At 41.0% G+C, this 14,035-nt stretch overlaps 1 protein-coding gene across 1 annotated transcript; it reads right to left on the bottom strand.

The window, feature by feature from the left end:
- Positions 1-400: 400 nt before the first annotated feature.
- LOC117624978 (wall-associated receptor kinase 1-like) lies at positions 401-3,257 on the bottom strand. Its single transcript, XM_034356527.1, has 3 exons — positions 2,283-3,257; positions 1,951-2,106; positions 401-1,723 (listed from the first exon to the last, which is right to left on the bottom strand). The coding sequence occupies exons 1-3, from the start codon at positions 3,235-3,237 to the stop codon at positions 483-485; spliced, it is 2,352 nt and encodes a 783-aa protein (XP_034212418.1). The 5' UTR covers positions 3,238-3,257; the 3' UTR covers positions 401-482.
- Positions 3,258-14,035: the final 10,778 nt, after the last annotated feature.

Consider the following 14,035-nt stretch of genomic DNA (forward strand, 5'->3'; position numbering starts at 1 on the left):
CACAGTTGTTCTTAGTAAATAAAAATAAGAATAAAGGAGCTTCAGTTCAGAGCGGGGCCCATATATCGCTTTTTCATCAAGCACGCCAGCATGAATGCATGTCCCAAATTATATATATCACTTTTTAAATTGATGAACACTTTGGAAAAAGAAAAAGAATAATGATTCTTTTCCTTTTTTTTTTTTTTTCTTTGAGGGGAGACCATATTACAAAGGAATTACGATGATTAAGGAAAGTGTTAGAAATCAACGTTATATATAAGTTGAGTTTAGGCGAGTAGCTAGGAAGGGGCATGCGGTGATCAATATGGGGGATAGGTTAAGCTATATGAATAGATTTATATAACTTGGACATTTTGAATACATTGGACATTTTGAATACAAACCAGCCAATTACAGAAGTATTGCTTGCATTGCACACTTTTATTTTACGAGGCACTCACTCAAATTGTAACAAACTGAAATTCAAATCAACGACATGATCATAAGGCTTCACCATTTGGCTTTGGTCGTCTTGCAGTAGTGGTTGCAATTGAATCACTATCACCAACTTCACCTCTAACATCCAAAACGTAATTATAATAATTAGCAGCAGGTGACCCGAGCAAGTGGTCGGTATCTTTGGAAGACCGTTGGATATCATCAGCCTTTTCCCCAGCCGTATTATTTCCCATAATTTGCACTAATCCCAGGAGCTCCACGGCTACTTCAATCATGGGAGGCCTTTCTTCACCTCTTAACGCTAAACACTTTTTTGCCAGATTGGCAACTTTTTCTACGATTGCCTCGAAATCATGTTCCTCCTTAACTACGTCAGCATCAAGAATTTCAGCTAGCCGGCCCTCTTTCATTGCGCTAACAAAGACGTTTGCCAGGTTTTCTGCCTCATTTTTTTTCTTGATTAGTGCCTTTTTGCCTGTGAGTAGCTCCGCTAGGACAACTCCAAAGCTATAAACATCACTTTTATCTGTTAGAATGTGTGACTGATGAAGATATTCAGGGTCCAAGTAACCAAGCGTCCCTTGCACCAAAGTTGCTAGTTGATTTTGATCTTCCAGAACCAACCGTGAAGCCCCAAAGTCTGCTACTTTAGCCACATAATTCTTGTCCAATAGTACATTCATTGATTTCACATCTCGGTGTATTATTGGATTAGAAATGGAGTGGTGCAAGTATGAGAGAGCTTCTGCAGTACCTGATGCTATCTTCAATCGTGATTCCAACGAAAGTTGTTCTTTTCTGTCCTTTCCATGAAGGTGATCATAAAGAGTGCCATTGGAGATGAACTCGTAAACGAGAATAGGTGTTTGGGTCTCTAAACAACAACCAAGGAGCTTCACAACATTTTTATGGTTGATTTGAGATAGAAGAATCACCTCGTTAGCAAACTCCAAGCTGTCAGTAATTGGGGCACTGACTTTGGACTTTTTTATGGCAACCTCTCTTTTATCTGCAGGCAATATACCTTTGTAAACTAGTCCATACCCTCCTTCACCAATCTTTCTCTTTTCATCGTAATGGTCTGTCATCTTCTTCAGTTCTTCTTCAGAAAAGATTGAGGCTGTCTCTATGGATCCATTGTATCGAGTCAGTTGTTGTCGTACAAGTAAGCCCCCATTTTGTTTAAAGAACTTTTCTTTTTGTTCCTTGAACTTTCTTCTCTTGACTCCGCAATATATCCAAAAGACTAAAACCAGTAAAACTAAGAAGCTCAGACAGATACCTGCAAAATCCAAGTCAAACTTGCTTTTTATATATGACATGGTGGGACTATGATCACAATGAAATTGATTATTCAAATTTTTTTTAATAAAAATTATATTATTACTGGTAAAATAAAAGCAGCTTATTGTTATTTTCTTAGACAAACGTATATAACATGTATGCCTGTTAATTACAATACATATTATATTTAAATAGCAGCTAGCAATATGAAATTAACTAGCATACCCAATGAAATTTTGAGGGCAGTGTTCTTTGTTCCGTGGATGCAAGTCTTGGGGTCATGGTTTCTGTACCCACTATTACATTTACAATAGTAACTTCCATCTAGATTATGGCAAGTTCCATTGTCGCAGGGGTTTGAAGTCTCGCACTCATCAATATCTGAAACGGAAAGAAAAATAATCCCATGTCAAGCAATAAAATTGGGTAAGAATCAAGTTAATGATCAATAGTCAAGATTCACAATATGATGTTTCATATGTTGTGGCGATGTTGATGTATGAAATATTTGAATTTTTTTTTTTTTAATAAAAAAAAGAAGAAAGCATCATCAGTACCTTGGCAACCATCTGTGAGGTATGGATTCCCATGGTAGCCCTCCGAGCAATTGCAAATATAACCAGGCTTACCATGGACAATGGACCGGTCCACACACTTGCTATTTCCCTTGCATGAAGAATTATTGCTCTTTTCAACTACATCACACGGCTCATCCCCAACTTCCCAGTTTATGACCACCGGAAGCTGCTTCTTGTTGCTGAGCTGTTGAAAACTTGTACTGGGAGCATAAGTAAACTTGGAGTCTTCCACAAGGAAGGCGTAGTTGCACGGGTACTCCTCGTAGAACCCTTTCGTTTCATTCCTGTTCTGCTCCCCAAAGCTATAGTAAATCAGGGTCATCTCAAAGACTACCAATCCACCAACGAGGCCAGATTCGGTGCACGCAATGCCGGAGCATGTGTCAGGAACTTTGTTGTTGCTTGGTAAAATATTGTCGCATGCCGCCACACTGTAGCCCTGGGTGGATTTTGTTTTATCTGGGGTAGGGTCTGCGATCTGCAAATCCAAAAGAGCAAAAGCTTCACAGCCAATGACAAACAATTTGTTCTTGGTTTCGGATATGGTGTAAAGAGGAGGCAGCATCAGGTAATATACGTTGTTGCTGTTGTTGTTGCTTTTGCTGGGATTACCAAGGGCGTCATGACAGCTATGGGCTGCATCATGTGCTATTTGCAGCTCAGCCTCATCAAAGAAGAAGTTAGTAATGCTCAAGTTGTTTCTGGTCAAGTATGTTGGGTGTGTGCTGGCTTGGTTGCATGTGATGTTGAATTCGGGTCGGAGGTAACAGCCGTCACCTATGCCAAATGGGTAGGGGATTGTGAGACTACCGCATTTCTCTGGGCACCCAGGCTTGGCTTGAGCTGCTGCTGCTATTGGTGTAAATATTGCCGCCCCTAATAGCACAACCACAGAGAGTTGCACAATAATAAGCATGCTCCCAAGTAAGGCCATGGCTTGCACCACTTGATTTTTCCTTGTACTAAGAATTGGTTTAATGTTTTAGGGAGGGAATTAATAAATAAAAAATGTCTTCCTGGTGTGTACGGATTTCGTAAATACTCGGTCAAATAAATAAATAATATTTTTCTTTCTTGATTGCTCGTACCGTGTAATGACCAAGTCATTCAACAAATAAATGATCAAGTCCACGCAATAATCAAGAAAGTTAGAAATCGTGGACTTGATTAAGTCGGAATTAGTATAAATAAATGCAATAAAACATCTGAATCCATAAATAGTCAGCAGGGGCGAAATGTAACACTCCGACTCTAAATTTTATTTTTTATTAAATGTATTTAAGTGAAATTACAAATTTACCATTAGAGTAGGGATAAATTGGAAAATTTACGCATTGATTGTGTCTATTTTTTGGACGATGCATGGTCCATGGAGATGGAATTTGAAAGCATTTGGCAGCCCCAACCTGTACGTTGCTAAAATATGAGAAGCTAGAATATGAGAATATGGGAGAATATGATGGAGCCCAGCCCGAGGCAAGGGCAGAAAAAAAAAAAGTCCCTCCAGCGTGCAGTCCAAGCCCGAGTTTGGTGTGGGACCCACCAACTCGGGCCAGCCCGAAGGCCAAACCAGCCCCAGGTCCAAAACTCGGTTGCTGACGTCACGCTGACGTCAGCTAGCTACAGTGCTACAGTCGCTACAGTGCCGCTACAGTGCCCTAAAAGTCCACGTGTCGCACTCTGAGCTCTCCGATCAGATTTTTTTCCTCCAATCCAACGGCAGCCAATTTTTGTGCAATAAAAAAATGAAAAAAATTGAATTTTTTTTAAAAAAATACCAAAAAAATACTCTTTTTTTTTTCTATAAATACCAAAAAAATTTCCGATTGAGATATGAATTTTATAATAAATATTGATATGTACGAACCCAAAAATATTATCCAAAAATATTATCTAAATTAATTATTTTTATTAAAACATTTGTGAAAAAAACAAAAAAAATGAATAGTAATTGCCCTTAGCTAGGGCAACGGGTGGAGACACAATTTACTATTTGCAAGGGCAAGCACTATTCACGTGAATAGTGCTTGCCCTAGCTCCATCCTTGCCATGACTAAGGGCAAACGGGTGGAGTTGCTATGAGAATGAGAGAAGATAATTTTTCTGGTCGAGAGGGCTTGCGGTTCTAGCTTTACATTAATTACAAGCAGGTGGTCTTGTGTCCTAATCCTGGACATTGCAGCTGTACCTCATAGCTTCACCAACAGCCAACCTTTTTAATAATGTCAATAACTATCAAACAGTAGCCTACTAGCTACCAAGCCAATATTTCCTGCTTTCACACTTCCAATATTTATTGCTTTCACACAGGCTATAACACATGTTTGGGAGATTCTTTTGACGAGTCTGTAGACAGAATCATATGAACACGCTTGTTTTTGGGACAGGAGAAGAGTGAGGTGGGGCTCCAACCTTCAATAGTTATTGGGTTGGGCTATGACCATATATCAAACCACTGAATAGTAGTCAGTAGACTGAACTGATTTTTCTTTCTTGATTGCTGGTACCGTGTAATGACCAAGTTATTCAACAAATAAATGACCAAGTCCACGCAATAATCAAGAAAGTTAGAAATCGTGGACTTGATTAAGTCGGAATTAGTATAAATAAATGCAATAAAACATCTGAATCGATAAATAGTCAACAAGCGACGGCCGGGGTGAAATGTAACACCCCGACTCTAAATTTAATTTTTTATTAAATGTATTTAAAAGAAATTACAAATTTACCATTGGGGTAGGGGTAAATTGGTTATTTTCTTATTCGGAAGGATTTTGGGACCATGACTGGTATTTTTGGGTAGCTTGTACTGAGCCGAATTCATAGACATGCAGTAGGCTTGAATCGGAGTTGTAACGAAGAAGTTACGAGCAAAATATCATCAATGGCAAACTTGTAATTATTTCAAAAAGAGTTTTGTAAAAATCAGATTTTTTCACCTCAGCTCTCTCTCTCTCTCTCTCTCTCTCTCTCTCTCTCTCTCTCTCTCTCTCTCTCTCTCTCTTCGAATCTCTCAGCCCGGCCACGGCAAGGGCCGGCACCGATACCATTAGCTCCGGCTCAAATCCCGGAACCCAAACCACCCGTTTTCCCAGCCGAAAAACTCGATTCTCGCCGACGATATCGACTGGTTTGAATCGGAGATTTTCTCGTCGTTGCGTCGTCGCCTCCGCTGCCCGATTCCGGTGAAAAAGGTGAGGTTTCTTCCTCTTTTTATCTGTTCTAGCTGTTTGTTGCTTAGGATTGGATTGATTTTTTTAGTTTGGGAAACCGATTTGAAAACCTAGGTTTTGGCCTGATTTCAAAGTGAAATTCCGGCCAGTTGCCGTCCGAATTGGACCTCCTTGTAGTTGAAAAAAGTGATCATCGTCTCGAGTAGTATCTAGGGTAGGAAGAAGGAGCGGTGATGTGGAGAATTTCCGTTGCCTGAAATTATTCTACACACCCAAGCGCTGCCCGCGCTTGTGGTGGTGCGTGGGCGAGGGTGGTGAAGCCACATTTTATCCTGTTGTAATCCTTGTGTTGTCACGAGCGTGTAGGCATACTCGGATTCCAATTCGGATGTCTTTTGACTATTGAATGGATTGTCGCATATAGTGCGTTATCCTGGTTCAATAGGTTCTGACCTTTGGATCGTCTCCAAATTAAAATATGTTAATCTAGGCACTCTTAGAAACGTGCAGGAGTTCGCAGATCGTGAATCAGAGCCCCGGATGTTCGGATTCAATAATTCAAAGTTATGGTTTCCGATAACCGTCTTTTCCAGATCAAACTTTCAAGACGTATTTCTTAACGTGTAGATGGACCTCAGAATACCTTGTTCAATGTACACGCACTAGGAACTTGGGGATTTAAATATTTAAATTATAATTTTCGTTTCAAAGTGTTTTATACTAATTAAGGATTCGTATCTCGAATTAGGTGCTCCGACCGCACGTACTCCGCAGGTGGGACCCTCTCAGCGTCAAGCAGCTTGGGACTATCTGTGAGTGGACTTTGTTTTCAATCATACGCATGGTCTTATTGAGGAAAGATTTATGCATAATGTTTTAAATGGTATATTGGATATATTAATATGCAAATGTTGAATTTGATGTTCGTATAGCACTTTGGAAATATATTGTGGGTTTGACATATTTCAGTATCAGGAGTATGTTTGTATGGATTTTGGGAAAAGGCTATATATATTGTCTATATGTGCGGTACTTGGGTTGTTGAGGTGAGATTGTGGAAGGACTTGAGTATGAGGAGTTGTTGAGAGAAGTTGTATGATTACACTATGTAAGCACCTTCCCCAGTTACTAGGCTTCCCACACGTGGCGTTGGAATTTCTGGCGTGTGGGAAGAACATGTTATTATTAGTCTCACACGTAACGTTGGATGTTCCGGCGTGTGAGACACTTCCCATACGTGGCGTTGGCATTTCTGGCGTATGGGAAAATTAGGTATATTGCTTGGAATCATCACACATGGCGTTGGATGTTTCGGTGTGTGATGATGTAGTCTGCGTGCGTAGGACTTAGTATTGAAGGTACACATGGCGTTGGATGTTCCAGTGTCTGAGCTATGGAGTTTCGTCCCCCGGTTGGACCACTCATCTCTAGACGCAGGATAGCACCTGGAAATCTTGCGGGCTAGTCAAACAATCCCCAGATTGGATTGTTTCCACGATACCTAGGTAGTGAGAAGAATATGACATATCTATAGTTATATATATATATATATATAGGTGTGAGTGTAAAGTAATTAGAGCATATGTAGTAGGCTGGTAAGAGTAGTATAATATTGGGGATAAAGTTTATGGTTTGAGTGATTTTTGGGTTCAATGGGTTTAAGAGATTATTGTTTTTGAGCATTTGATTATGAATTATGAACCTGCATGTCTTGAGCATTATTTTTACACATTCGGTGGGGTTATTATGTTGTTTTAAATGCAAACTTTATTTTTGTCCACTCACATGTTTTCTATTTTGCGCCCCCCAGACAGTAGTCGCTTAAGGAAGGTTGCTAGGGGTGTTTGAAGGCCGAATCGTTTACATCAATAGATTAGTCTTAGAGTAATTTCTTTTTACTCAACTGGTTGTCCTTGTAAACTAAATTCAGTAGATGCTCTGTTATTGCCCATATCAGGTTTTATTTGTGAAGCCGGAGGCCGTGTTGTGTTTACTGTAAAATGTTAAAAGCATGCTGCTTGTTGGGATTATATTATGTATATTATGCATATTGAATTTTTGTTGAGTTTGTTCAATTTCCAAGGGAGACTTTAGGTTTTATATTGGGGTGAGTGTAAAGTAATTAGAGCATATGTAGTAGGCTGGTAAGAGTAGTATAATATTGGGGATAAAGTTTATGGTTTGAGTGATTTTTGGGTTCAATGGGTTTAAGAGATTATTGTTTTTGAGCATTTGATTATGAATTATGAACCTGCATGTCTTGAGCATTATTTTTACACGTTCGGTGGGGTTATTATGTTGTTTTAAATGCAAACTTTATTTTTGTCCACTCACATGTTTTCTATTTTGCGCCCCCCAGACAGTAGTCGCTTAAGGAAGGTTGCTAGGGGTGTTTGAAGGCCGAATCGTTTACATCAATAGATTAGTCTTAGAGTAATTTCTTTTTACTCAACTGGTTGTCCTTGTAAACTAAATTCAGTAGATGCTCTGTTATTGCCCATATCAGGTTTTATTTGTGAAGCCGGAGGCCGTGTTGTGTTTACTGTAAAATGTTAAAAGCATGCTGCTTGTTGGGATTATATTATGTATATTATGCATATTGAATTTTTGTTGAGTTTGTTCAATTTCCAGGGGAGACTTTAGAGTTTAGGGGGCCTGACATCAAGGTGATGTCGGTAACAAGAAGGAATCCATCCCGATTTCCGAGGAATTCCGGGTCGAGTCTTGTCAGGAAATGAAGTCAAGTAATTTTATTAGAATTGGTTTCATTTTTAAAAAAAAATTAGAAATAAGAATTGCTGAAAAGTTTTTGTGATGTTTAAATGAAGGAAAAGGTTGACCGGTAAACCTCTAAGAACTTATCAACCTTTACTGGTTTCTAGAAAATTAAAAAAATGGTAGATTTGATTAAGTAAGGGGTCATTTTTGTAAAAGGTATAATTTCTCAACTATATGTTTGTTGAATTATGAGTGAATAAACTGCTAACAAGCCATTTAACAAGTTGGTGGTCTTTTTCTCTGATCTCTCTCTAACCCTAGCAGAAAAACAAAAAACCCCCAGTGTAAGATCCCACATCGACCAAACGGAGAGGGGGTGATGTGCCTTATATGGCACACCTCGCATCCATCTAGTAGGAGGCCTCTTGGGAGCTCACTGGCTTTGGGTTCGTAGGAACTCCAAAGTTAAGCGAGTTTGAGGCTAGAGCAATCCCAGGATGGGTGACCACCCTGGGAAGTTGCTCTGTGAGCTCCCAGGAACAAATCCGTGAGGGGGGGCGTCGGCCCAGCCCAGAGCGGACAATATCTTGTTAGGTGAAGTTGGGCAGTCCGCTGCGCCACTCTGAACTTAGAGGAGGCCTTTTGGGAGCTCACTGGCTTCGGGTTCGTAGGAACTCCGAAGTTAAGCGAGTTGGAGGCTGGAGCAATCCCAGGATGGGTGACCACCCTGGGAAGTTGCTTCGTGAGCTCCCAGAAACAAAACCGTGCGGGCTGGTGAGAATGTAGCCAGGCCCAAAGCGGACAATATCCTGCTACGGCGGAGCCGGTCCAGGGTGTGACACCCAGCGCCGCATCAAGAAAGTTAGAAATCGTTCATGAATTTAGTTTTGTTTTAGAGGCCCTTAATTTTTCTTTTTCTGGAAGTTCCCTAGTTAAACATTGGAGTACCATTGTCAATTTTGTTCACATTTTAATAGAGTTTCAGTATGTTTTTGATATATTTTAAACTTGGTTTTGAATATTGTGGGTATGAGATTGTATGGGCTCCAGCCTCCACTTGTGTTGTGTCGTTGCTAATTGCGTTTTGTGGAAACTTCAATCCTATGGTTCAATCTTTAGTATTTTAATTCAATGAAGTTGAGTTTCAATTTCAGTTTAGTTGGACGTTTCGAAAATGACCTTCTTATAAGTCATCTTCTTAGTTTAATGGAAATAGAGATAACAGAAGCTAGGGGTTACGTTGCTCCCTATGAACAATTAAAATTTGGTGATAGTATTTGTGATTGGATTACCCAATATCAATTTTGTTCACATGTTAATGGAGTTTAAGAATGTTTGATGAAACTGTTGAAATTAATGCATATTTGTAGAAAAATCTAAAAGTTTGAAGAAAGTTCCAAAAAAACCAAGAAAGCATGCAGCAAGGAATTGTGGAGAAGTTCACCAACTATGTCGGTTGAACATGTGGTTGGAGCAAAAGACCAATCGGTGGACTTGGTGATGTCGGCAAAGCATGCCTATAAATAGGCATGCAATGCAATAAATCATGGTGGAGTCTAACGAAGAACTCCCAAACTTTTAGGGTGCTACAAGCTACCCGACCCAAACTAAGTCATGCATGTGGGGGAGTAGAACCAATCAACTCCCAAACTATTAGGGAGCCAAGAGCTACCGAAATCAAACTATGTTGAGAGCCAATAAGCTCACTAATCAAAGTGTAAGGGCCAATTAGCCTTTAAGGGCCAAATAACTCAAACTAATCCAAGTGTAGGGCCAAATAGCCCATACTATTCTAAATCAAGTGTAGTGGTCAATAAGCCAATAAGCCAATATGTTAAGTGTAGAAGGCCAATTAGCCTACACCGAGCCATGTACTATTCTCCTTCAAATATAATAAAATCACTTTGTTTTTCCCCTTCAATTCTAACAGAAACGAAGAATTTTATTCCCTCATATAGATTTTGGATGACCTCTTGGCTCTTTTAGTTTGATGATTGGTATGTTAATTATTTTGTTATTTGATCTACATGCCTTTGTCATCTAGAAAACATGAAATTAATCATGTCTTGGTGCCCTATATATCTGAAAGTTTATGCCAGGAGTTGCCACTGGTTGCATGAAAGGGGAAGAACATGGCATTAAGTGTCATTGGCTGAGAAGGAGGAGGGATATTACTTGTGTATTGTGGGGGACAAATCAAAGTCAACATGTTTATCTTCTTAAGTTCACATTGCACAAATTCAATTCTTTGTGCATCATGATTAAAACTAAAAGCATGTACTACCTCAGTCTTGATTGTTCTTGTGCACTAAAGCATGAAATTACTTTTGGAATACCGTTTCCCTGTCCCTACAGTATTTGTAAACTGTAGAACTTGAAAATCGCTTAGCTATAGAAATGGTTTCGTGTGGGTTGGGGTGTGTGAACCATACTAATCAAGCTGCTATATAGGCAATGGTAAGTCATAATTAGCTCTTAATCAAGAGAATGCAGTCCAATTTTGTATATTCATAACTGCTTCCTGATATGTTTTCCTGCTTAAAAGGCTTTCCTTGTCAAAAAGGGGAAGGGAGGTTTTTTAAATGTCTTTGTAGCTGTTCCTGGTCTTTTGCTAGGTTTGCCCAGTGGATTTTGAAAGAAAGGTTAAGGTGATTGAAGTTTATTTTCATATAGAAAATGTCACAGAACTTACATTTGCTTTTCAATGATGAAGTTTTTCAGCAGGCTTTCTACTCCGAATCAGCAGCTTATGCAATACACTGACCGAACCAAAGCAAATGTTACGGTGTTTAACAGTACTTAATTCCAAAAGCTTTGAATGGGTGGCATTTTAGTTGTTTCCCGCTTAATTTACAACAGTGTATATTCTCTGTAGTTTTGAAAATAGTGTTTATTCCATGTATTGTAGTGAAACTTACGCAAATGAGAAAGGGTGTTGGGGAATTCGGCATTAGAAATCAAGCCTGGCTAAGTGTTTTATATATGCACAATCTTTTCATAAAACCAAAAAATTAGCTCTAGTAAAATCTGTACGGAAAGAAACCACTCAAGATTACCCAAATTAACTTGTTTTGGGTCAAGGCACAGGAAGAGGGCTGTTCAAATTATCCTATGGATCTTTAGCGACGACTTTGATAGCCGCTTCTAAAGGGTAATTTTGCGATGGCTAGCAGCGAAAACAATCGCCGCTAAATGTAATTTCGTCACGAAATGTCCATCTGTAAATCCGATTCTGACTTGAGTCCGAAGTCCACAGTCCAATCAAGAATGTTGGTTTATTGCAGAATACTGCTACATGTTGTATTCATTTGAGAAACGAATAATGCAGGTTACCAAAAGTTCGTTAGACATTTGTAATTCAGATCCAACTCATTCTATAGACATTTGCAAAATCATCTTGAACTCACAAGAGTGACAAATTCCCAGCTGATATAACATGTAAATACTGTGTGCAAGACATATTGAGTTCAAAGAATCAATAAACCTGTAACACCCCGATCCCAAATTTCCCCAAATTTAACCCTTATTTAATTATTTAATTATTTAAGGGTATTTTAGTCACATTTTTAACCGGAGAGAGTTTGGGACCGTGACTTGTATTTTTGGATAGGTCGTGCTGAGACGAGTTCATAGACACGTAGTGGGCTCGAATCGGAGTTGTAACGAGAGAGATATGGTCAAAAGAAACCTAGTGGCATAACCGTAAATATTTCGAAATGAGATTTTTTATAAAAAACCTGGTTTTTCTCTCTCTCTCTCTCTCTCTCTCTCCCGCGACTTCTCTCTCTCTCCCGTCGGCTCTCTCTCTCTCTCTCTCGTATCTCCGGCCACCGGCCGCGGCTGCGGTCGGGACCGGTGCCAAAAGGACCGGCTCGGCCTCGGCGTCACGACCCAGCCCTCCCCCGAGATCGGCCGCCGCTCCAGCCGCCGGAAAATGGCGATTTTCGCCCGGAAACTTCGCCGGCTCCGATCTCCCTCCTCCGGCCGCCATTTCTGGCGATCCAGGTATGGAAATTCATCCTCTGCATGTTCTAGCTGCTGGTTGGGTAGGAATTGATCGATTCATAGCGTAGGCAATTCGATTTTCGAATTGAAAATCGGCCGAACTTCGGCCGCCGTAATCGGCCATTTCCGGCCATTTTTTGGGGGTGGTCCAAGAACAAAAGTGGCTCCAAATGGGGTGTTTTACCTAGGGTAGGAGTTTGGAGTCTCGGTTCCAAGATTTTTCGACGGACCGTAATCGCTTTGGACACCCGGTCTGCCCGCGCGTGTGGCGGCGCGTGGGCCAGGGTGGTGGCGTGTCTCTGGGCAGTTTTGAGGTCCTCGTGCCGTCACGAGCGCGTAGGATTTCGCGGATCTCAATTCGGACGTCGTTTGACTATCGAACGGATATCGCCTATCGGGCGTTATCCGGGTTCGATAGGTTGGGACCGTCGGATGGTCCCAAATTTAATATATGTTAATCTGGGTAATTCTAGGATCGTGTAGGAATTCACGGATCGTGAATTGGAGCCCCGGATGTTCCGATTCAATAATTTAAAGTTTATATTTTATATTAACCGTTAGATCGTGCGATCGTGAGCGATCCGACCGTCCGATCTGAACCAAACTTGCAGGACAAGTGTCCTATAATTTATAGAACCCATAGGAACTTTCGGATCGGAGTTTGGAGGTCGTGGTCCCCGTGGGCCCGGGTGACCAGGGTTAGGGTAGTTTTGACCCTTGGTTGGGAGTTACGCAATATTAGAATTAAAATATAATTATATGGTTGTACAAGGGTACAACAGAGTCTAGAACGTCAGTTGGAGTGCAATATGCACTACCTTAAGTACCTCCCCGGATTTTGGATTCACTATAAGCACCACCAAGTGAAAGTTAGGTCCCACGTGGCGTAGGTTATCCGGCGTGTGGACAGACCCCATACGTGGCGTTGGTTGTACCGGCGTATGGGGAGATATTGTAGATATTGTGTTGAGGTCGCACGTGGCGTAGGTTATCCGGCGTGTCGACAGGCCCCATACGTGGCGTTGGTTGTACCGGCGTATGGGGAGTTATGTGATATGATGTTGAGGTCCCGCGTGGCGTAGGTTATCCGGCGTTGGGACAGGCCCCATACGTGGCGTTGGTTGTACCGGCGTATGGGGAGTTATGTGATATGACGTGTAGGTCTCACGTGGCGTAGGTTATCCGGCGTTGAGACAGACCCCATACGTGGCGTTGGTTGTACCGGCGTATGGGGAGATATGTGATAGTATGGCATGGTCGCACATGGCGTAGGTTATCCGGCGTGTTGACAGACCCCATACGTGGCGTTGGTTGTACCGGCGTATGGGGAGATTATGTGGAATACAGAGAAATGAAATGAGGTATCGCCTAAGTGTGGAATTAGGTTTTACGGGAGAACTACGTGTGGCTTGATCCCTCAAGGAGGGTACGTAGGCAGCCTAAGGTCATTAGGCGCAGCCGCAGACTAAATGTTAGTCATAAATGGGTATTTGAATTGCTGGGTAGTTAGTTAAGAATTATTGGAAGGCCGAAGGCCATTTGTGTGATTTGCATGAAAATATATTGTGCATGCTGCCAGTTGGGGATATAAATTGTGTTTTTATGCAGGTATAAATTTTGGGAAATGTCCAATTTATAGGGGAGACTCTGCCGAAATTTCGGCAGAAAGTCCCGGTCTTTAGTGAGTGGGCCCGGCATCGGGGTGATGTCAGGAATTCCAAAGGATTCGTCTCGGATTATGGGAAAATTCGGGGCGGGTCCTTTCAAAACCAATAAGACCAACAAAGAACAGGATATACATCTAGTACATATTTATGCACACACAAAAAATATTTA

Source organism: Prunus dulcis, chromosome 4, assembly GCF_902201215.1.
Source record: "Prunus dulcis chromosome 4, ALMONDv2, whole genome shotgun sequence".
Taxonomy (NCBI): domain Eukaryota; kingdom Viridiplantae; phylum Streptophyta; class Magnoliopsida; order Rosales; family Rosaceae; genus Prunus; species Prunus dulcis.